Genomic DNA, 25,713 nt, shown 5'->3' on the forward strand with positions numbered 1-25,713 from the left:
ATGAATCTCTACGACCGATAACCGAGAACCCTTGAAAAGATTTCCCACGAGAGAAACCATAAAATCAATAGGCGACACTCTCTTCCCATCTCTCTGACAAACACTGTACTCTGAGAGGAATTGGGCTTCAGAATGCTTAGAAGCGCTTATCATAGAAGAAATCATAAAAATCAAGCACAAACTTACTTCACCACCTCCATAGGAGGCAAAGTTTGTAAAACTGAATTGTGGGTGTGGTGAGGGGTGTATTTATAGGCATTTTGAGGTTTGGGAAACTTTGCCCCCTCCTGGTAGGAATGTATATCCCATACGTCACTAGCTCATGGACTCTTGCTAATTACATGATAAATGTTATAAGCAAAATAAAGGATTCACCCAAGAATATCCTCAGGATTAAAGGGCCATTATAGTGTAAACATGACCTTGTGTAATTTGTTAAAGCATGTCATTTAACACTAGCGATCTTGCAATGCTATGGGTTTAACCCATGCAAATGTACTGATCGGGAACCACAGAGCACTTCTAGCATTGAGTAGAAACTGTCGGTCACCCAGTCAGCTGTTTGAGTCGGCAACCATGCCCATTCAGGACCGGCAGTGTTCTGTGTTTCCCAAGCGATACTTTAACACGTGTTTACCCCGTTTGTGGGGTTTAAACACATAGAATTGCAGGGTCACAACTGTTACGACATTCTAATGATTTTGAGCATGTCATTTGTCTTCACTAATGGCCCTTTGATTGCTGGGTGATTTCAGTTAGATGCACTCTATATTACATAGCCTGTGGTTTCTTGGGCTTAGAGAGCTAGTTTGGAACCCTACAAGGGCTGCCTTAGAGTGATCTGGGGATAGTACTGAAGTGTAGAATCTCTCTCTTTTCATTTATTGCCTTTCTGTAAATTTGTGCAGGAAACGGCATCACCATGGGACTTCTCTCTGACCCGAACCGCCGGCAGGCTCTGTCTCGTATCATCACCAAGCTGAACACTCCTCTCTGGTGAGTAACAGGAGCGCTACTGGAGTGTGAGATAAACATATTATTACACTCAGTGCTTGCATAGGTAGAGAGTGCCTGCAGTCTCATTTAATAGCCTTATGACCATGTAGTCTATAAGCTGCTTTCTAATACTTCTGTGTAACTTGCTACCTGTGTGATTTACCGCTGATACATTAATCAGTAGGAATAAAATTATCAGGGTAGGTATTTTGTGTGCAATAATTTAAGTATCTTTAATGCAACAGTTTGAATGGGTCTTTTAGGTATCTATTTTTTATGTATTTATGAATATTTATTTATGTATTTATTACTTTTTATCTAACAATTTGCATAATATCCTATGGATTCTGTTCTTTCCACAAACCATACGATATGTATGTATGTGCGTGTGTATATGTATGTATGTGTGCGTGTGTATATGTATATGTGTATATATCTATCTCTATCTATCTCTATCTATCTCTATCTATCTCTATCTATCTCTATCTATCTCTATCTATCTCTATCTATCTCTATCTATCTCAATGTAAATATTTGCATAGGAAATTAGCACATCTAGGCAAGTATCCCCGCTTGCTTTTCCCCAGAAATTCTTAATATACAATGTTACCAATGCACAAGAGAATTCTGGGTAAGATATGCAAATTAAATATGCAAATTCTCAGTTTTTTTGCTTCAAAATACTGTTTTGACACAGCGATCCTTTTAACAGGATTTTTACAGAAAAGCTTTACCAATGCAGCAACCAGAAATCTATCTCCTACTGATGAGTTCCAAAAAGAACGAAACAGGCTGTCTAGTGAGTGATTTCTGGTTTGCTGTAAAAATCCTGTTAAAAGGATCGCTGTGTCAAAACAGTATTTTGAAGCAAAAAAACTGAGAATTTGCATATCTTACCCACAATTCTCTTGTGCAATGGTAACATTGTATATTAAGAATTTCTGGGGAAAAGCAAGTGGGGATTCTTGCCTAGGTGTGCTAATTTCCTATGCAAATATTTACATTGATTTAATTTTGAGACATGGAGGATTTTAATTTCAGTTTATCATCTCCCCCCCCACAATTTTCATGAATATATGTGTGTGTGTATATATATATATATATATATATTTGTAATCAGAAAAGAGGGAGATCAGCACCCCTGAGATAGAACAAAAGCTAGAATAACTTCCATGCCTGTTCATTTCAATTGCAACTCAGGGTGCGCGTTCTTTTAGCACACTTTTTGATGCCTTTCCACAGAGAAAAAATATCCTGTAGCATATCAGTCTGATCCTGCCCAATGGCAGTCCAGCGCCGAAATACCAGGCAATTCTTCTCTGAACAAGGAAAGCAACAACCCCAGACGATCGTTTCGGCCTTCTATGGGCCTCGTCAGTGAGGTGCAGTTGTATCTCTCTAAGGGCATGTGTGCAAGGAGTCCACATCCACTTTTTATATATATATATATATATTTCACATACTATTTTTTTTTTTTTTTTATCCCCTGTGTATTACTGTGGGAGTGGGAGTTTGCTAAAAGCCGCCAGTCACTTAAAGAGACAGTAAAGACAATATTTCACATGATTTAACTTTCTAATTTGTAGTACTGGGAGCTAGCTGAACAAATCTGATGAGCCACTGACAAGGTATATATGTGCAGCCACCAATCAGCAGCTAACTCCCAGTATTACTGCTCCTGAGCCTACCTAGATATTCTCTTCAGCAAAGGATACCAAGAAAATAGCGCAAATTTAATTATAGAAGTCAATTGGAAAGCTGTTAAAAAGTCACGTTTTGTTGTAAACATGAAAAATAAGATGACAATGTGTAATCTTTCTTAAACCCTTTCTTTGATCTACAGCATCATCAGTTACCTGATGGGCATAGGCTGGTTCCTGGGCTTGGCATTCCAACCGTTTACCCTACGCTCATACATCTCGGAGAACGCTATGGGATCCACCATGGTGGAGGAACAGTTTGTGTCTGGGGACAGAGCGCTTTCCTACGCCAGAGAGTTTGCAGCGCACAGAAAGGCGGCTGGGTGAGTAGATCTGGAGGGTGAGCCGGTAATATGGATGTGTGGGCCGCGTCAGTGAGACATTGACTGATATTGAGGGTTACGTAAGTCGTTGAAGCAACATCAGTGTGACACAGGTACAGAGATCCCTCTAACTTATTTCCTCCATCTGCTAAAATTCAAAGTTTGGCACCAGATTTCATTAAAATACTAAATAGCTGTTGGTTATGGCAGCTGCCTATTGTGTATTTTGGAAATATGTGTTAAAGGGAGACTAAAGTCAAATGAAAGGGACAATCAAATCAAAATTAAACTTTTATGATTCAGGTAGGGCATGCAGTTTTAAGACGTTCCAATTTTTACTTCCATTATCAAATTTTTATATACACAGTTACTGAGGTACCAGCACCTACATAGCACAGGGCCATGACATTTATGCAAAGGGACTGAACGCCCTGGGGGGAAACAAGGATTAGTTGTTTGAAGAAACATCAGCTGTCAATCAATTAGACAATACGGCAGGCGGGAAAGATGCACTTTTCAGCGGATTGGTAAAAATTTAAGAAAATTTATATCAAACATTTAATAAATTAAACTCAGGCTAATTTTTAAAAGTCTATACGATGCCGTGAGGCATCATTGTTAACTTGACATTCACTTTAAACAATGCCCTACTAGGAGCTAGCTGAACACATCTGATACGCCAATGACACAAGACATATGTGGAACCACTAATCGCAGCTAACATGAGCCTACTTAGGTATGTTTTTGAACAAAGGATACCAAGAAAACAAAAAAAGCTATTTTGATAACTGGAGTAAATTGGAAGTAGTTTAAAATTGCATGCTCTATCTGAATCGTGAAAGTTTAATTTTAACTTTACTGTCCCTTTAAGTGTGCTATAGTTTGTCTGACCCTGCTATTTGCGACGTAGTAATTGCTTGAGCTCATACTAAGGGGTTAAACACAAAGGTTAAATTAAGCTATTGGTAACAGCCTTGTACCAGTCAGAAAATCAAGTTCTGCATACGTGCATATCCACCAATCTCCTTCTCATCTTTCTCTCCCTAGCTGCTTTGTGTTAAACCAGCTGTCAGGGCATTTCCTCCGTATACACCATAGGGATTATACTGATACATATTCCTGTTTTCTCTACAGAGGTTCTCCTGTGGCCTGGCTGGAGAGGACGATGAGATCTGTGGGTCTGGAGGTTTACACACAGAGCTTCTCTCGCACACTGCCCTTCCCTGATGAGTCAACTGAGAGATATGTACGTCGCTAACAATACGTGTGTCTGTGTTGTGTGTGTTTTTTTTTATTATACTATAATTTTATTACACCATATAGAAGAAAATTATTTTTGCCATAATCTCACTTGGAATTAATTTATTTTTTCCACTTTTCCTGTAATACAGACAAGTCTGATCTTCAAGTATATTCAGTGCCATAAAACGGACAATATAAGCTAACCGAACAGATTTACTAATTAACGGAAAATTGTTTATGTATTAACGAAAGTAATGTCACATATTTAAATGCTAGCCGTTAAAGGTAGCGTTCTGAGCAAGATTCACTGGCAATCAAAGAAGCAACCTATAATTTGTAAAGGACATTTTAAAGAGGTTTTATTTGGGATCGATCGTGCGTCTGTAATGAATTTATGGTTTATGAATTCATGTTTTATGTATTATCTATAACACTGATTTGCTAACTAAATCATTTTACTTTGGATTCATTGTTTGCATAGTCTAATGTTTAGATGAACAGATTTTATGCAAGAATCAGAACAATTATAATACATTTTGTATATTAACATTTATATATTTTTGTATTTTACATTTATTATCAACTAGATTTATTTCACCATTTTCAACCAAGGTATGACAATGTTGTCTTCTAATGCCATCTAAGGGGAATATACATATCGACCAATCACCGTGACATTTAAATATTCACTAAATACATCCTATAACTGAGGTTGAATAATTCCTCATTCAGATTTACTATTTTTATTTCTATTCTTAAGGTAAATATCCCCTCATCCAGATTCATTAATTTCATTATTTTTATTTTTTTATTATTAAGGATTTCCTATCTGCTTATAGTGCCCTCTAGAATTGTCTTTTAAAGAAACCAAATAAAGTCCCCATATTGTATTTGTATAAACTGGGGGTTTACAGTGGTACAATAGGAGACCCTGACCGAGGTTTCATACAGTTCTGTTATAAACTGAGGTACTTCTGTGCAAGTAGAGTGTAGTCTAGTGGCATTATAGGAACCCCTAATGTAGCTTACAGAATAGTGGTGTAAATGTAGATAAATTGCAAGAAGCTTTTATTCTCGTGGGGTAATAGAAGACCCTGACCCAAGAACATGCCGTCTAGTGATAATATACTGACAGACGTCTCGCACCAAATAGGTAACATTCTAGTGGCATAATAGAAAACCCTAATGTGGGTCACCGTATTGTTATACAATAATTGGCCCTGATTTATGGTCTAGTGATTTACATAAAGGTCTAGCACATAATAGTAGTATTTTACGCATGGTTTTGTTCTCTGTGCTCCTGCTGTAGATGGTGAAAGGCACAAATGTGTACGGCATCCTGCGGGCGCCTCGTGCAGCGAGTACGGAATCGCTGGTTTTGAGTGTCCCGTGTAGTGAGGGGCAGAATAATAACCAAGCAGTGGGGCTGCTACTGGCACTGGCGTCATATTTCCGAGGTGAGATTCCTAATTTATGATCTATAGAAAATCAATATAGAAAAGAATCCGCAACAGTGCTACAGATTAGCTTGTTGTATGTAATAAGTAATTGTTAGTACTACAGATCAGCTTGTTGTGTGTAATAAGTCATAGTTAGTACTACAGATCAGCTTGTTGTGTGTAATAAGTAATTGTTAGTACTACAGATCAGCCTGTTGTGTGTAATAAGTCATTGTTAGTACTACAGATCAGCTTGTGTGTAATAAGTCATTGTTAGTACTACAGATCAGCCTGTTGTGTGTAATAAGTCATTGTTAGTACTACAGATCAGCTTGTGTGTAATAAGTAATTGTTAGTACTACAGATCAGCCTGTTGTGTGTAATAAGTCATTGTTAGTACTACAGATCAGCTTGTGTGTAATAAGTAACAGTACTACAGATCAGCTTGTTGTGTGTAATAAGTAATTGTTAGTACTACAGATCAGCCTGTTGTGTGTAATAAGTCATTGTTAGTACTACAGATCAGCTTGTGTGTAATAAGTCATTGTTAGCGCTACAGATCAGCTTGTTGTATGTAATAAGTCATTGTTAGTGCTACAGATTAGCTTGTTGTATGTAATAAGTAATTGTTAGTACTACAGATCAGCTTGTTGTATGTAATAAGTCATAGTTAGTACTACAGATCAGCTTGTTGTGTGTAATAAGTCATTGTTAGTACTACAGATCAGCTTATTGTGTGTAATAAGTAATTGTTAGTACTACAGATCAGCTTGTTGTATGTAATAAGTCATAGTTAGTACTACAGATCAGCTTGTTGTGTGTAATAAGTCATAGTTAGTACTACAGATCAGCTTGTTGTGTGTAATAAGTCATTGTTAGTACTACAGATCAGCTTGTTGTGTGTAATAAGTAATTAGTACTACAGATCAGCTTGTTGTATGTAATAAGTAATTGTTAGTACTACAGATCAGCTTGTTGTATGTAATAAGTAATTGTTAGTGCTACAGATTAGCTTGTTGTATGCAATAAGTAATTGTTAGTACTACAGATCAGCTTGTTGTATGTAATAAGTAATTGTTAGTACTACAGATTAGCTTGTTGTATGCAATAAGTAATTGTTAGTACTACAGATCAGCTTGTTGTATGTAATAAGTAATTGTTAGTGCTACAGATTAGCTTGTTGTATGTAATAAGTAATTGTTAGTACTACAGATCAGCTTGTTGTATGTAATAAGTAATTGTTAGTGCTACAGATTAGCTTGTTGTATGCAATAAGTAATTGTTAGTACTACAGATCAGCTTGTTGTGTGTAATAAGTCATTGTTAGTACTACAGATCAGCTTGTTGTATGTAATAAGTAATTGTTAGTGCTACAGATTAGCTTGTTGTATGCAATAAGTAATTGTTAGTACTACAGATCAGCTTGTTGTATGTAATAAGTCATTGTTAGTACTACAGATCAGCTTGTTGTATGTAATAAGTAATTGTTAGTGCTACAGATTAGCTTGTTGTATGCAATAAGTAATTGTTAGTACTACAGATCAGCTTGTTGTGTGTAATAAGTAATTGTTAGTACTACAGATCAGCTTGTTGTGTGAAATAAGTAATTGTTAGTGCTACAGATCAGCTTATTGTGTGTAATAAGTCATTGTTAGTGCTACAGATCAGCTTATTGTGTGTAATAAGTAATTGTTAGTACTACAGATCAGCTTGTTGTATGTAATAAGTCATAGTTAGTGCTACAGATCAGCTTATTGTGTGTAATAAGTCATTGTTAGTGCTACAGATTAGCTTGTTGTGTGTAATAAGTAATTGTTAGTACTACAGATCAGCTTGTTGTGTGTAATAAGTCATTGTTAGTACTACAGATCAGCTTGTTGTGTGTAATAAGTAATTGTTAGTACTACAGATCAGCTTGTTGTGTGTAATAAGTCATTGTTAGTGCTACAGATCAGCTTGTTGTGTGTAATAAGTCATTGTTAGTGCTACAGATCAGCTTGTTGTGTGTAATAAGTCATTGTTAGTGCTACAGATCAGCTTGTTGTATGCAATAAGTAATTGTTAGTACTACAGATCAGCTTATTGTGTATAATAAGTAATTGTTAGTGCTATAAATCAGCTTGTGTGTAATAAGTCATTGTTAGTGCTACAGATCAGCTTGTTGTGTGTAATAAGTCATTGTTAGTGCTACAGATCAGCTTGTTGTGTGTTATAAGTAATAGTACTACAGATCAGCTTGTTGTGTGTAATAAGTCATTGTTAGTGCTACAGATCAGCTTATTGTGTGTAATAAGTAATTAGTGCTACAGATTAGCTTGTTGTGTGTAATAAGTAATTAGTGCTACAGATTAGCTTGTTGTGTGTAATAAGTCATTGTTAGTGCTACAGATCAGCTTGTTGTGTGTAATAAGTCATTGTTAGTACTACAGATCAGCTTGTTGTGTGTAATAAGTCATTGTTAGTACTACAGATCAGCTTGTTGTGTGTAATAAGTAATTGTTAGTGCTATAAATCAGCTTGTTGTGTGTAATAAGTAATAGTACTACAGATCAGCTTGTTGTGTGTAATAAGTCATTGTTAGTGCTACAGATCAGCTTGTGTGTAATAAGTCATTGTTAGTGCTACAGATCAGCCTGTTGTGTGTAATAAGTAATTGTTAGTGCTACCGATCAGCTTGTTGTGTGTAATAAGTAATTAGTACTATAGATCAGCTTGTTGTGTGCAATAAGTAATTGTTAGTGCTACAGATCAGCTTGTGTGTAATAAGTCATTGTTAGTGCTACCGATCAGCTTGTGTGTAATAAGTCATTGTTAGTGCTACCGATCAGCTTGTTGTGTGTAATAAGTCATTGTTAGTGCTACAGATCAGCTTGTTGTGTGTAATAAGTCATTGTTAGTACTACAGATCAGCTTATTGTGTGTAATAAGTAATTGTTAGTGCTACATATCAGCTTGTTGTGTGTAATAAGTAATTAGTGCTACAGATCAGCTTATTGTGTGTAATAAGTAATTGTTAGTGCTACAGATCAGCTTGTTGTGTGTAATAAGTAATTAGTGCTACAGATCAGCTTGTTGTGTGTAATAAGTAATTGTTAGTGCTACAGATCAGCTTGTTGTGTGAAATAAGTAATTAGTGCTACAGATCAGCCTGTTGTGTGTAATAAGTAATTAGTGCTACAGATCAGCTTGTTGTGTGTAATAAGTAATTGTTAGTGCTACAGATCAGCTTGTTGTGTGAAATAAGTCATTGTTAGTGCTACAGATCAGCCTGTTGTGTGTAATAAGTAATTAGTGCTACAGATCAGCTTGTTGTGTGTAATAAGTCATTGTTAGTGCTACAGATCAGCTTATTGTGTGTAATAAGTAATTAGTACTACAGATCAGCTTGTTGTGTGTAATAAGTAATTAGTACTACAGATCAGCTTGTTGTGTGTAATAAGTAATTGTTAGTGCTACAGATCAGCTTGTTGTGTGTAATAAGTCATTGTTAGTGCTACAGATCAGCTTATTGTGTGTAATAAGTAATTAGTACTACAGATCAGCTTGTTGTGTGTAATAAGTCATTGTTAGTGCTACAGATTAGCTTGTTGTGTGTAATAAGTCATTGTTAGTGCTACAGATCAGCTTATTGTGTGTAATAAGTCATTGTTAGTGCTACAGATCAGCTTGTTGTGTGTAATAATAGTGCTACAGATCAGCTTGTTGTGTGTAATAAGTAATTGTTAGTGCTACAGATTAGCTTGTTGTGTGTAATAAGTAATTGTTAGTGCTACAGATTAGCTTGTTGTGTGTAATAAGTAATTGTTAGTGCTACAGATTAGCTTGTTGTGTGTAATAAGTCATTGTTAGTGCTACAGATCAGCTTATTGTGTGTAATAAGTCATTGTTAGTGCTACAGATCAGCTTGTTGTGTGTAATAAGTAATTGTTAGTGCTACAGATCTGCTTGTTGTGTGTAATAAGTAATTGTTAGTGCTACAGATCAGCTTGTTGTGTGTAATAAGTCATTGTTAGTACTACAGATCAGCTTATTGTGTGTAGTAAGTCATTGTTAGTGCTACAGATCAGCTTGTTGTGTATAATAAGTAATTGTTAGTGCTACAGATCAGCTTGTTGTGTATAATAAGTAATTGTTAGTGCTACAGATCAGCTTGTTGTGTGTAATAAGTCATTGTTAGTGCTACAGATCAGCTTATTGTGTGTAATAAGTAATTAGTGCTACAGATCAGCTTATTGTGTGTAATAAGTAATTAGTACTACAGATCAGCTTGTTGTGTGTAATAAGTCATTGTTAGTGCTACAGATCAGCTTATTGTGTGTAATAAGTAATTAGTGCTACAGATCAGCTTGTTGTGTGTAATAAGTAATTGTTAGTGCTACAGATCAGCTTGTTGTGTGTAATAAGTAATTGTTAGTACTACAGATCAGCTTATTGTGTGTAGTAAGTCATTGTTAGTGCTACAGATCAGCTTGTTGTGTATAATAAGTAATTGTTAGTGCTACAGATCAGCTTGTTGTGTATAATAAGTAATTGTTAGTGCTACAGATCAGCTTGTTGTGTGTAATAAGTCATTGTTAGTGCTACAGATCAGCTTATTGTGTGTAATAAGTAATTAGTGCTACAGATCAGCTTATTGTGTGTAATAAGTAATTAGTACTACAGATCAGCTTGTTGTGTGTAATAAGTCATTGTTAGTGCTACAGATCAGCTTATTGTGTGTAATAAGTAATTAGTACTACAGATCAGCTTGTTGTGTGTAATAAGTCATTGTTAGTGCTACAGATCAGCTTGTTGTGTGTAGTTAGTGCTACAGATCAGCTTGTTGTGTGTAATAAGTAATTGTTAGTGCTACAGATCAGCTTGTTGTGTGTAATAAGTAATTGTTAGTGCTACAGATCAGCCTGTTGTGTGTAATAAGTAATTAGTGCTACAGATCAGCTTGTTGTGTGTAATAAGTAATTGTTAGTGCTACAGATCAGCCTGTTGTGTGTAATAAGTAATTAGTGCTACAGATCAGCTTATTGTGTGTAATAAGTAATTAGTACTACAGATCAGCTTGTTGTGTGTAATAAGTCATTGTTAGTGCTACAGATCAGCTTGTTGTGTGTAGTTAGTGCTACAGATCAGCTTGTTGTGTGTAATAAGTAATTGTTAGTGCTACAGATCAGCTTGTTGTGTGTAATAAGTAATTAGTGCTACAGATCAGCTTGTTGTGTGTAATAAGTAATTGTTAGTGCTACAGATCAGCCTGTTGTGTGTAATAAGTAATTAGTGCTACAGATCAGCTTGTTGTGTGTAATAAGTAATTAGTGCTACAGATCAGCTTGTTGTGTGTAATAAGTAATTGTTAGTGCTACAGATCAGCTTATTGTGTGTAATAAGTAATTAGTACTACAGATCAGCTTGTTGTGTGTAATAAGTAATTGTTAGTGCTACAGATCAGCTTGTTGTGTGTAATAAGTCATTGTTAGTGCTACAGATCAGCTTGTTGTGTGTAGTAAGTCATTGTTAGTGCTACAGATCAGCTTGTTGTGTGTAATAAGTCATTGTTAGTGCTACAGATCAGCTTGTTGTGTGTAATAAGTAATTGTTAGTGCTACAGATCAGCTTGTTGTGTGTAATTAGTGCTACAGATCAGCTTGTTGTGTGTAATAAGTAATTGTTAGTGCTACAGATCAGCTTGTTGTGTGTAATAAGTAATTAGTGCTACAGATCAGCTTGTTGTGTGTAATAAGTAATTGTTAGTGCTACAGATCAGCTTGTTGTGTGTAATAAGTAATTAGTGCTACAGATCAGCTTGTGTGTAATAAGTAATAGTACTACAGATCAGCTTGTTGTGTGTAATAAGTAACAGTACTACAGATCAGCTTGTTGTGTGTAATAAGTAATTAGTGCTACAGATCAGCTTGTTGTGTGTAATAAGTCATTGTTAGTACTACAGATCAGCTTGTTGTGTGTAATAAGTAATTAGTGCTACAGATCAGCTTGTTGTGTGTAATAAGTAACAGTACTACAGATCAGCTTGTTGTGTGTAATAAGTCATTGTTAGTGCTACAGATCAGCTTGTTATGTGTATAAGTCATTGTTAGTGCTACAGATCAGCTTGTTGTGTGTAATAAGTAATTGTTAGTACTACAGATCAGCTTGTTGTGTGTAATAAGTAATAGTACTACAGATCAGCTTGTTGTGTGTAATAAGTAACAGTACTACAGATCAGCTTGTTGTGTGTAATAAGTAATTAGTGCTACAGATCAGCTTGTTGTGTGTAATAAGTCATTGTTAGTGCTACAGATCAGCTTGTTGTGTGTAATAAGTCATTGTTAGTGCTACAGATTAGCTTGTTGTGTGTAATAAGTAATTGTTAGTGCTACAGATCAGCTTGTTGTGTGTAATAAGTCATTGTTAGTGCTACAGATCAGCTTATTGTGTGTAATAAGTCATTGTTAGTGCTACAGATCAGCTTGTTGTGTGTAATAATGTTAGTGCTACAGATCAGCTTGTTGTGTGTAATAAGTAATTGTTAGTGCTACAGATCAGCTTGTTGTGTGTAATAAGTCATTGTTAGTGCTACAGATCAGCTTATTGTGTGTAATAAGTAATTAGTACTACAGATCAGCTTGTTGTGTGTAATAAGTAATTGTTAGTGCTACAGATTAGCTTGTTGTGTGTAATAAGTCATTGTTAGTGCTACAGATCAGCCTGTTGTGTGCGATAAGTAATTGTTAGTGCTACAGATCAGCTTGTTGTGTGTAATAAGTCATTGTTAGTGCTACAGATCAGCTTGTTGTGTGTAATAATGTTAGTGCTACAGATCAGCTTGTTGTGTATAATAAGTAATTGTTAGTGCTACAGATCAGCTTGTTGTGTGTAATAAGTCATTGTTAGTGCTACAGATCAGCTTATTGTGTGTAATAAGTCATTGTTAGTGCTACAGATCAGCTTGTTGTGTGTAATAAGTAATTAGTGCTACAGATCAGCTTGTTGTGTATAATAAGTAATTAGTGCTACAGATCAGCTTGTTGTGTGTAATAAGTAATTGTTAGTGCTACAGATCAGCTTGTTGTGTGTAATAAGTCATTGTTAGTGCTACAGATCAGCTTGTTGTGTGTAATAAGTAATTGTTAGTGCTACAGATCAGCTTGTTGTGTGTAATAAGTAATTGTTAGTGCTACAGATCAGCTTGTTGTGTGTAATAAGTAATTAGTGCTACAGATCAGCTTGTTGTGTGTAATAAGTAATTAGTGCTACAGATCAGCTTGTTGTGTGTAATAAGTAATTGTTAGTGCTACAGATCAGCTTATTGTGTGTAATAAGTAATTAGTACTACAGATCAGCTTGTTGTGTGTAATAAGTCATTGTTAGTGCTACAGATCAGCTTGTTGTGTGTAATAAGTCATTGTTAGTGCTACAGATCAGCTTGTTGTGTGTAATAAGTCATTGTTAGTGCTACAGATCAGCTTGTTGTGTGTAATAAGTCATTGTTAGTGCTACAGATCAGCTTGTTGTGTGTAATAAGTCATTGTTAGTGCTACAGATCAGCTTGTTGTGTGTAATAAGTCATTGTTAGTGCTACAGATCAGCTTGTTGTGTGTAATAAGTCATTGTTAGTGCTACAGATCAGCTTGTTGTGTGTAATAAGTCATTGTTAGTGCTACAGATCAGCTTATTGTGTGTAATAAGTAATTGTTAGTGCTACAGATCAGCTTATTGTGTGTAATAAGTAATTAGTACTACAGATCAGCTTGTTGTGTGTAATAAGTCATTGTTAGTGCTACAGATCAGCTTGTTGTGTGTAATAAGTCATTGTTAGTGCTACAGATCAGCTTGTTGTGTGTAATAAGTCATTGTTAGTGCTACAGATCAGCTTGTTGTGTGTAATAAGTCATTGTTAGTGCTACAGATCAGCTTGTTGTGTGTAATAAGTCATTGTTAGTGCTACAGATCAGCTTGTTGTGTGTAATAAGTCATTGTTAGTGCTACAGATCAGCTTGTTGTGTGTAATAAGTCATTGTTAGTGCTACAGATCAGCTTATTGTGTGTAATAAGTCATTGTTAGTGCTACAGATCAGCTTGTTGTGTGTAATAATGTTAGTACTGTAGATCAGCTTATTGTGTGTAATAAGTAATTGTTAGTGCTACAGATCAGCTTGTTGTGTGTAATAATGTTAGTACTGTAGATCAGCTTGTTGTGTGTAATAAGTCATTGTTAGTGCTACAGATCAGCTTATTGTGTGTAATAAGTAATTGTTAGTGCTACAGATCAGCTTGTTGTGTGTAATAATGTTAGTACTGTAGATCAGCTTGTTGTGTGTAATAAGTCATTGTTAGTGCTACAGATCAGCTTATTGTGTGTAATAAGTAATTGTTAGTGCTACAGATCAGCTTGTTGTGTGTAATAAGTAATTAGTACTACAGATCAGCTTGTGTGTAATAAGTAATAGTACTACAGATCAGCTTGTTGTGTGTAATAAGTCATTGTTAGTGCTATAGATCAGCTTGTTGTGTGAAATAAGTCATTGTTAGTGCTACAGATCAGCTTGTTGTGTGTAATAAGTCATTGTTAGTGCTACTGATCAGCTTGTTGTGTGTAATAAGTAATTAGTGCTACAGATCAGCTTGTTGTGTGTAATAAGTCATTGTTAGTGCTACAGATCAGCTTATTGTGTGTAATAAGTAATTGTTAGTGCTACAGATCAGCTTGTTGTGTGTAATAAGTAATTAGTACTACAGATCAGCTTGTGTGTAATAAGTAATAGTACTACAGATCAGCTTGTTGTGTGTAATAAGTCATTGTTAGTGCTACAGATCAGCCTGTTGTGTGTAATAAGTAATTGTTAGTGCTATAAATCAGCTTGTGTGTAATAAGTCATTGTTAGTGCTACAGATCAGCTTGTTGTGTGTAATAAGTAATTAGTGCTACAGATCAGCTTGTTGTGTGTAATAAGTAATTAGTGCTACAGATCAGCTTGTTGTGTGTAATAAGTCATTGTTAGTGCTATAGATCAGCTTGTTGTGTGAAATAAGTCATTGTTAGTGCTACAGATCAGCTTGTTGTGTGTAATAAGTCATTGTTAGTGCTACTGATCAGCTTGTTGTGTGTAATAAGTAATTAGTGCTACAGATCAGCTTGTTGTGTGTAATAAGTCATTGTTAGTGCTACAGATCAGCTTGTTTTGTGTAATAAGTAATTAGTGCTACAGATCAGCTTATTGTGTGTAATAAGTAACTGTTAGTGCTACAGATCAGCTTGTTTTGTGTAATAAGTAATTAGTGCTACAGATCAGCTTGTTGTGTGTAATAAGTCATTGTTAGTGCTACAGATCAGCTTGTTGTGTGTAATAAGTAACTGTTAGTGTTACAGATCAGCTTATTGTGTGTAATAAGTAACTGTTAGTGTTACAGATCAGCTTATTGTGTGTAATAAGTAACTGTTAGTGTTACAGATCAGCTTATTGTGTGTAATAAGTAACTGTTAGTGCTACAGATCAGCTTATTGTGTGTAATAAGTAACTGTTAGTGTTACAGATCAGCTTATTGTGTGTAATAAGTAACTGTTAGTGTTACAGATCAGCTTATTGTGTGTAATAAGTAACTGTTAGTGCTACAGATCAGCTTATTGTGTGTAATAAGTCATTGTTAGTGCTGCAGATCAGCTTGTTGTGTGTAATAAGTAATTGTTAGTACTACAGATCAGCTTGTTGTGTATAATAAGTAATTGTTAGTACTACAGATCAGCTTGTTGTGTGTAATAAGTCATTGTTAGTGCTACATATCAGCTTGTTGTGTGTAATAAGTAATTGTTAGTACTGCAGATCAGCTTGTTGTGTGTAATAAGTCATTGTTAGTGCTACAGATCAGCTTGTGTGTAAAGTAATTGTTAGTGCTACAGATCAGCTTGTTGTGTGTAATAAGTCATTGTTAGTGCTACAGATCAGCTTGTTGTGTGTAATAATGTTAGTACTACAGATCAGCCTGTTGTGTGTAATAAGTCATTGTTATTACACACAACAGGCTGATCTATAGTACTAACAATGACTTATTACACACAACAGGCTGATCTGTAGTACTAAGTCATTGTTATTACACACAACAGGCTGATCTATAGTACTAACAATGACTTATTACACACAACAGGCTGATCTATAGTACTAAGTCATTGTTAGTGCTACAGATCAGCTTGTTGTGTGTAATAAGTAATTAGTGCTACAGATCAGCTTATTGTGTGTAATAAGTAATTAGTGCTACAGATCAGCTTGTTGTGTGTAATAAGTAATTAGTGCTACAGATCAGCTTGTTGTGTGTAATAAGTCATTGTTAGTGCTACAGATCAGCTTGTTATGTGTAATAAGTAATTGTTAGTGCTACAGATCAGCCTGTTGTGTGTAATAAGTAATTGTTAGTGCTACAGATCAGCCTGTTGTGTGTAATAAGTAATAGTACTACAGATCAGCTTATTGTGTGTAATAAGTCATTGTTAGTGCTACAGATCAGCTTGTTGTGTGTAATAAGTCATTGTTAGTGCTACAGATCAGCTTGTTGTGTGTAATAAGTCATTGTTAGTGCTACAGATCAGCTTGTTGTGTGTAATAAGTCATTGTTAGTGCTACAGATCAGCTTGTTGTGTGTAATAAGTCATTGTTAGTGCTACAGATCAGCTTGTTGTGTGTAATAATGTTAGTGCTACAGATCAGCCTGTTGTGTGTAATAAGTAATTGTTAGTACTACAGATCAGCTTGTTGTGTGTAATAAGTCATTGTTAGTGCTACAGATCAGCTTGTTGTGTGTAATAAGTAATTAGTGCTACAGATCAGCTTGTTGTGTGTAATAAGTCATTGTTAGTGCTACAGATCAGCTTGTTGTGTGTAATAAGTAATTAGTGCTACAGATCAGCTTGTTGTGTGTAATAAGTCATTGTTAGTGCTACAGATCAGCTTGTTATGTGTAATAAGTAATTGTTAGTGCTACAGATCAGCCTGTTGTGTGTAATAAGTAATTGTTAGTGCTACAGATCAGCCTGTTGTGTGTAATAAGTAATAGTACTACAGATCAGCTTATTGTGTGTAATAAGTCATTGTTAGTGCTACAGATCAGCTTGTTGTGTGTAATAAGTCATTGTTAGTGCTACAGATCAGCTTGTTGTGTGTAATAAGTCATTGTTAGTGCTACAGATCAGCTTGTTGTGTGTAATAAGTCATTGTTAGTGCTACAGATCAGCTTGTTGTGTGTAATAAGTCATTGTTAGTGCTACAGATCAGCTTGTTGTGTGTAATAAGTCATTGTTAGTGCTACAGATCAGCTTGTTGTGTGTAATAAGTCATTGTTAGTGCTACAGATCAGCTTGTTGTGTGTAATAAGTCATTGTTAGTGCTACAGATCAGCTTATTGTGTGTAATAAGTAATTGTTAGTACTACAGATCAGCTTGTTGTGTGTAATAAGTAATTAGTACTATAGATCAGCTTGTTGTGTGCAATAAGTAATTTTTTTTCTCTTGTATTTTGAGTAATTATTAATACTGCCTCTTGCCTTGTGTACTAGATTTACAGCTCTCCTTGTTTTTTAACAGGGCAGATATATTGGGCTAAAGATATCATCTTCCTGGTGAACGAGCATGATCTTATTGGGATGGAGGCCTGGCTTGAGGGCTACCATGATGTGAATGTAACAGGTATCTTTACTAAAGGGTTAAATACATGTGTACTGGGGTACAGCCTTGACGATTAGGAATTCCTAAAAAGCAACATAGGACTATTTATTTTTAAAGACACGAGTCCACGGATTTCATCCTTACTTGTGGGATTTCACCTCCTGGTCAGCAAGAGGAGGCAAAGAGCACCACAGCAGAGCTGTGTATATATAGCTCCTCCCTTCCCTCCCACTCCAGTCATTCTCTTTGCCTACGTTAGTGATAGGAAGATGTAAAGTGAGGTGTTAGAAAAAGATTCTTCAATCATGAGTTTATTATTTTTAAAGTAGTGCCAGAGAGTGCTCCTTTGATCTAGGGTGTAGCTGTAGTCCATATCAGTCTCTACAGTAGTGCATTTGGTGGCTTTAAAGCAATGGGAACTTGTGGGACATAATTCTCACTGCGCCTCCTGATGCTGCCCTTACACTGAAAACCTGAAGGATATTTACTCAGGACTTTCGTTTTACTTGCAGGTCAATGGGAGGCAGAGGACCACCTAAACCTGGCAACTGCCTTGCTGCCAGGCAGAAGACGAGGTAAGTGCTGACTTTATTTCTGGGGGTATAGGTGACTACTCAGAAAAAGTTTGGGCACTTTAATTTTTTATAGACCTCATTGTGAAGGAGATGGATGTCCTAGTGTATTAAGGGACACAATCTGGGCAGATTGGATGCAGGCACTGGGGCTATAGGCGGTTTTGACGCAGGCACTAGGGCTAAAATGTATCAGGTGACATTGTTTCTCCCGGCGGTTTCATTTCTGTTATAACCAACCGGGAGATTACATATTTTAAACAGTGAGCAGAGAGGCTCGGTGTGAGGGTGTTACACGGTAACTTTTTAGCCAGCAGCTATCTGACAAAGGTGATAGTCTGCTTACGGTTCCCTGGGGCTTATTTTGTAAGTAAATGGCGATTGGAAACTGCATATTCAAACGCCCACGATGGGCAGAGCTTGTGAAGGACAACTGGGAGGCAGACTTTCTGAGCTTGCAGACCTTTCATCCGGAGGAGTGGGAATTCCATCCAAGTGTTTTCCAGCTTGATTCTCAGGTGAGATCAGCCGGAATTAGATCTCATGGCATCTCGACAGAATGCCAAACTCCCGAGATACGAGTCGAGGTCCAGGGACCCCCAGGCGGAGCTGATAGATGCTCTGGCGGTTCCTTGGACCTTCGGTCTAGCATACCTATTTCCTCTGTTTGCCCTTCTTCCTCGGGTCATTGCTCAGATCAAGCAGGAGAGGGAATTGGTGATCCTCATTGCACCGGCCTGGCCTCGCAGGATTCGTTATGCAGATCTGGTGGACATGTCATCTCTGTCACCTTTGAGACTTCAGTTGCGGAAGGCCCTTCTAATTCAAAGGTCCTTCCTTCACCCACATCTAATTTCTCTGAAGCTGACCGCTTGGAGATTGAATGCTTAATCCTATCCAAGCGGGCGTTTTCTGATTCGGTCATAGAGACCATGATCCAGGCTTGTAAGCCTGTGACTAGAAAGCTTTACCATAAGATATGGCGTAAATATCTTTATTGGTGTGAATCCAAGGGCTACTCATAGAGTAGAGTTAGGATTCCCAGAGTTTTGTCCTTTCTCCAAGAAGGATTGGAGAAGGGTTTATCGGCAAGTTCCCTTAAGGGTCAGATCTCTGCCTTGTCTATTTTGTTACATAAACGTCTGGCGGATGTCCCAGATGTTCAATCCTTTTGTCAGGCTTTGGTTAGAATCAGGCCTGTATTTAAACCAATTACTCCTCCGTGGAGTCTGAATTTAGTTTTCAAAGTTCTTCAAGGGGTTCCGTTTGAGCCTATGCATTCTGTAGATATTAAGTTGTTATCTTGGAAAGTTTTGTATCTTGTTGCCATTTCTTCAGCCCGAAGAGTGTGAACTTTCGGCATTACAATACAATTTTCCTTACTTTATTTTTCATTCGGATAAGGTAGTTTTACTTACTAACCTAGGGTTTCTTCCTAAGGTTGTTTCAAACAGGAACATTAATCAGGAAATCGTGGTTCCTTCCTTGTGTTCTAATCCATCTTCTCCAAAGGAACATCTTTTGCACAATTTGGACGTGGTCCGTGCTTTAAAATTTTATTTACAAGCGACTAAGGACTTTCGTCAGTCATCTTCTTTGTTTGTCATTTTCTCTGGGAAATTTAAAGGGACACTGTACCCAAAAATTTTCTTTCGTGATTCAGATTGAGCATGAAATTTTAAGCAACTTTCTAATTTACTCCTATTATCAAATTTTCTTCATTCTCTTGGTATCTTTATTTGAAATGCAAGAATGTAAGTTTAGATGCCGGCCCATTTTTGGTGAACAACCTGGGTTGTCCTTGCTGATTGGTGGATAAATTCATCCACCAATAAAAAAGTGCTGTCCAGAGTACTGAAACCAAAAAAAGCTTAGATGCCTTCTTTTTCAAATAATGATAGCAAGAGAACGAAGAAAAATTGATAATAGGAGTAAATTAGAAAGTTGCTTAAAATTGCATGCTCTTTCTGAATTACAAAAGAAAAAAATTGGGTACAGTGTCCCTTTAAGGGTCAGAAAGCTACGGCTACGTCTTTCTTTTTGGCTGAAGAGTATCATCCATTTTGCATATGAGACTGCTGGACAGCAGCCTCCTGAAAGAGTTACGGCTCATTCCACTAGGGTTGTTGCTTCCTCATGGGCTTTCAAAAATGAAGCTTCTGTAGAACAGATTTGCAAGGCTGCAACTTGGTTTTCTCTTCACACTTTTTCTAAACTTTTTGCCTTGGCCGAGGCTGTTTTTGGGAGAAAGGTTCTTTTTAAGCAGTGGTGCCTTCTGTTTAGGTTTCCTGTCTTGTCCCTCCCTTATCATCCGTGTACTCTAGCTTTGGTATTGTATCCCACAAGTAAGGATGAAATCCGTGGACTCATCGTGTCTTTAAAAAGAAAAGAAAATTTATGCTTACCTGATAAATTTGTTTCTTTTTAGACATGATGAGTCCACGGCCCGCCCTGTTCTCTGAGACAGGTTATTATTTTTTGTAAACTTCAGACACCTCTGCACCTTGGCTTTTCCTTTCTCTTCCTAACTTCGGTCGAATGACTGGAGTGGGAGGGAAGGGAGGAGCTATATATAACAGCTCTGCTGTGGTGCTCTTTGCCTCCTCCTGCTGACCAGGAGGTGAAATCCCACAAGTAAGGCTGAAATCTGTGGACTCATCGTGTCTAAAAGAAACAAATTTATCAGGTAAGCATACATTTTCTTTTCACTAAAGGGGTTAATACGTTTTTAATTAGTTTTACTGTATATCTCTAGATATAAGGGGTTAATAATTTAGCAGTGTGAGGCTGTAAATTCACTGTGATTATTAAGCAGTTGTTAACTCTTTATGTTCTGACTGATAAGCAGAATAAAGTGTGTGCTTGGGTCACTGCTATAGAAATAAAATGAATGTCATTTCTAACTCTGTGTTGGTCTCTTTCAGAGGTAAAATCCTCAGTAATGGTGGGACGCGCAGGCGCCATACAAGCTGCCGTGTCCCTGGAGATGAGCAGCGATGTGGTCACCAGCTTTGATGTAGTTGTGGAGGGGCTGAACGGGCAGCTGCCTAACCTGGACATGGTGAACTTGTTCAATGCCTTCTGCCAGAAGAACAAGCTGCTCTGCACCATCCAGGGAAAGGTAAGGTACCTATGCCACGGAGCCACTGCTTCTAACCACCTAACTCTCGCCATCCACTGCTGTCACTCACTATTCACAGAACTGAACCACTGTCACTAGCTATGCCACGTAGTCACTGCTGCTAACCACCTCACTCTCACCAATTACTGATCCACTGCTGTCACTCACTATTCACAGAACTGAACCACTGTCACTAGCTATGCCACAGAGCCACTGCTTCTAACCACCTAACTCTCGCCAACCAATGATCAACTGCTGTCATTCTCTATTCACATAACTGAACCACTGTCACTAGCTATGCCACAGAGTCACTGCTGCTAGCCACCTCACTCATCAGCCATTGATCCACTGCTGTCATTCACTTTACTCTGACCACTCACTTCACCAAAAAGGGTCACTAGCCATGTCAACTGGTCATTGCCTCCAGCCACTGTCACTACCTACACCATGAGCCACAGCTGCAAGTCACTTTCAGCCCTCACATCATGAAGCCACTGTAACTACACGGTTACATACAGATATATAAATACTGGACTGTTCAAACAATCACTGTGTATCATGTTGCAGGATGTACTCCACCCTTCTTTTTTTTTTTATAGGAAAACGTACAGGACATTGCAAAGTGTTTCCTCTGTACATAATTATACATTCTAAAGAGAATAACATATTGAGTTTAATGTCCCTTTAGGTCAAGAACTTGTGACATTGACTCTCGTCCCTATTAAGTGGCACTTGTTATTTTTCTTCTCCTTGTGCAGCTGCAGCGCAATGACTACGACACATTCCCTGGGTACGTACACAACCTGGAGACCATGATGCTTATGGTGCTGAAGCAGGGCTCCGGCAGGCCTCAGGGCGACCATGGTCTCTTCCTGCGCTACCATATCGAGGCCATCACCCTGCGCGGCATCAACAGCTTCCGTCCTTACAAATACGACACAAGCACCGTGGGCAAGTAAGTGTTTTGTCACGCGGGTAGCTCAGTACTGTGACGGTGCTGTTTGGGGTTATGGTGGAGGAGGATATGTATGATGCGCGTTACAGCCTTATGTCTGTGCTGATGCAGCTTTAGTGTTAAAGGGACAGTTACCTCTAAACATTCCCATCCTGCAACACATTCATCTTTTTGCTGTGTGTTAAAACTGCTTATTTGGATTGTGAAGCTCCCAGCAAGTTTGTGTACAGCTGGGCCTTAAGGACTGATTGCTCAGTGGCAGAACTCCTGCTGCTTTATTGGTGGCTTGTGACGCACCTCACCCGCATAGAAACAAAAAAAGGTGAATAGCTAATGTTATGTTTTAAATTGCCTCATGTAGAGAGTGAAAACATTTGTTCTTTTTATGGAAGAATAACCGATGGTTACTGGTGTCTTGCACAGAAATACATTTATTATACACAGTTCTTGTTACTTTCAGTCTTGATTTATTTATGTATTTAAATGTCACATAGCCGGTGCTATTACATGATTGTGTTTATGTGCTGATACAGTGTTTGCGAGTTATATATATAACCCTTACGGAGCACAGCAAGAATATCTAGCGACTTATAAGCTGTCGCTAAAGGGACATTTGAGTGATTTAACTCCCTAGGAGGACTGCAGTCCAGGGAAACATTTAACATATTTATATTTTAATTAAATTTAACATTTTTAAAGCCTCAAGTGGCACTTTATTATTTCCTAAGCACTCAGTAGATTTACCATAGAAAATAATGGTTCAAACTACAGCTTCAGCAGCAATAGTCTGAGAAAAAAAAGCATTGCAACAGGGCCTGGCTGGAAGCTGCAGAAACTGGGTACGTTTAATTAACCCTTTCGCTGCTAAGCCTTTTCACCCCAGTGCTGAGACAATTTTAAGCTTTTTTTGGTTACCTACACTAAAATTTCAGTAAATGACTCACACAAATGATGTTTTGTTTTTCTCAGCAGGCCCAGCAGATTCACAATATATCATTTATTATATTTATTATTCATGGCATGTGAGAGAGCTGCAGAGTTGCAGTGTTCACTGTTACCAACGTCATCACCCGACTATAAAGCCAAAATTTATATATACATTTAAGAGAGGAATTTGTCTACTAGAAAATAAACTTTTTTTTTAATTGTGTATATAATGTAACAGCTCAAGCAAATCCCCCAGTGTTTCTTTTTTTACTTTTTTAAAGATCTGCTTGATATTACTGCTCCAAGACCACCACCGTTTGAAACAGCACTCTCTTTCAAATGAGGGGTCTTAGAGGTTTGTAGCTGCTAAAAAAAACTGAGATTGAGGGGTTTGAATAATCTCCCCTTTTACGTTACCTTGCAGCAACTTGGTTCACCCCCTTTGTGACATCACCACATGCGTACATAGTGACATCACCGGCACTCTCATGAAGCCTGGGAGTGCATCCCACTAAGCCACCAACGATCCCCAGTCTATAGCGCGGGAGATAGCCGAAAACAGCATTTTAACGGCAATCCCCCTGCATGACGAAAAGGGCTCATCATGTGCCTGCAGACTGAAATGTACATAATGAGTTATAGCTCGTCATGTGAATCAAAGGGGTTAAAAATGTGCACACGTTTTATGTTTATTATTATTATACATTTAAATTATGATATCACTTTAACATCAGCTGATGAGTCATTAGATACCATTGCTGTGTTATTTATTTGTATAGTGCCGCAAAATTCCTTATTAAGCGTCAAACCCTGACAGTATCTCCCACAGTCTCCTCAGCCATGTATCCTCTAAAGGGGAATTATCAGTATTGCCACTCATGAGAGTGAGTCCACTAATCGTCTGTGGTGTGGATATTATTGTAGAGCAGAAATCAGTAATATTGTACAGGTAGTAAATTGCCTTTTAGCACCTCTGGACTTGTGAGGCTATAAAATATGTATGTGCCATATAAATAAAGCATATGAGTGCATATATAGAAATATATTACAGAAGATAAAAAGAAACGAACTGCGTCCTCAGAATAGGGGGAGTCTCTCAGTGCTACCCTCCCCTACACTGTGCAGTACAGTAACCCTTGTCAGGCACAAACCATTAAGGAAACCGTAAAAAATCAGTACAATACTAGTTCTAAAGAGCAAAATATACATTTATTATTCCTATTAAACATAATGCCACATGCAGTAAAAAATCTCAAAAAGTCCACTAGACTATAAATGAAGGGAACCCATTCATATTTAAGGGAGCTCCCTATCAGTTATTAACCAGAGTTGAATAATTCATCCAATTTATTCTCTGTATCGTAATAGCTCTTGATTTGAATTCTATTTCACAAGTATGGCCTGTTAGTCTTCAATGTGCACCCCCAAGGCTGTAATGATGGTCACTTGCATCTGTTTACATTATAGCTCAGTCCTGCAAGCAAACAAAATACTAAAAATAGAAAATTGGAGGATTTAATTCCGTAGTTGCCACACTCTGCCTCTTTATTAAACAAATGATCCCAGACTTAATTTGTGAATAATAATAATAATTTGTGAATAAGCTTAACTGATCATATATAAAGAAATGCTGGTGTGGATAGTGGGATAGTCTCTATCTCAGTTTATTTCCAAGTAAATTGTTGGAAGGTAAATAATGCTATGGCAATATTGCCTCAGGGTACTCTAATGACCAATATATATCTCACATGTCTTGAAAATAAATAAATAGTGTGTACAATTAAAACACAACTTAGATTTATAATGTGGAAAAAAACAGCGATTTATTTCCTTATATTCTCAAACATACATAATCCTTATCATACACCGGTGTTTTCATTCATACCAGTTTACAAATGATCTAGAAGACCTGACTAATGTCAGTCTATAAAATATCAATACAAAAATTCAACAACAATTTTAAAATGGATATACTGTTATAGGCATTTAGGTAAATAGATTCCTTCAAAATCGCAGGGCTTCTGTTTAGATCCTAATGCCACACTTCTTTAGTGCGGTGTCTAAAAAAATATTTGTTTGAAATATAATTAAAAGGAAGTTAAGTCTTAGAAGTGCTTTTTTCAAATGCAAAATGTTAAATGTTAAGTTGCAGTTTAGGAGGTGGGTTTTTGTAGTAAAGTCAATCTGTGCAAAACTTTGTTTAACAATATATTACTAGAGGCGTTTCTGATAGTAAAGGGTTTCAGCGGGTATTAACTCCTCCTTCCGCTACCCTCCTACCTTCCGTGACTCTTAGTTGAACACTCCTGTGTTAGTCACGTATCCTCTCTCTCCGCTGTCCAGTCTGCTTCAGATTCCGTCTTTCTCACGGCTTGTCACTTTGTTGCAAACAATGTTATTCTGTTTCCTTTCTCCTTCCGCTTACCTGATCATGTGACCTCAGGTAGCCTATCCTTTCCTTAGCTTACCTTGCGTCACGTCAGGATCCGTTTCTGCTGTAATGTCTCTTTCTTATGGTTTAAAAGATATTGTGAGCGCTCACTTTTTCTTTCAAAATCCAATGTGAGATGTAGGATAAGCCATATCCATAAGAAAGAGACAATTTACTTGGAAAAAATCGTTTTCTTTGAAATAAACTGAGGTAGAGACTACCCAACTATCCACACCAGCAATTGTTGCGTCATTTCTTTATATATGATCAGTTAAGCAAGCAAAATACCTCCTATAAGGTAGGGTTAGTAAAGCAAGGTAGTACAGTCCATTGTCAAAAACTCTCTACATAGCACCCAAAGC

At 37.2% G+C, this 25,713-nt stretch overlaps 1 protein-coding gene across 1 annotated transcript in view; it reads left to right on the forward strand.

Moving 5' to 3' along the window:
- The window catches only part of GPAA1 (glycosylphosphatidylinositol anchor attachment 1), a 68,773-nt gene that overhangs the window by 8,538 nt on the left and 34,522 nt on the right, over window positions 1–25,713 (forward strand). The window contains exons 2-8 of the mRNA XM_053715973.1: window positions 909–996; window positions 2,840–3,019; window positions 4,154–4,265; window positions 5,571–5,718; window positions 17,265–17,366; window positions 20,842–21,038; window positions 21,797–21,993. Coding sequence (XP_053571948.1) covers window positions 923–996; window positions 2,840–3,019; window positions 4,154–4,265; window positions 5,571–5,718; window positions 17,265–17,366; window positions 20,842–21,038; window positions 21,797–21,993 — 1,010 coding nt within the window. The 5' untranslated portion in view covers window positions 909–922. The remainder of the gene's footprint in view (window positions 1–908; window positions 997–2,839; window positions 3,020–4,153; window positions 4,266–5,570; window positions 5,719–17,264; window positions 17,367–20,841; window positions 21,039–21,796; window positions 21,994–25,713) is intronic.

This window comes from Bombina bombina, chromosome 5, assembly GCF_027579735.1.
Source record: "Bombina bombina isolate aBomBom1 chromosome 5, aBomBom1.pri, whole genome shotgun sequence".
Classification (NCBI taxonomy): Eukaryota; Metazoa; Chordata; class Amphibia; order Anura; family Bombinatoridae; genus Bombina; species Bombina bombina.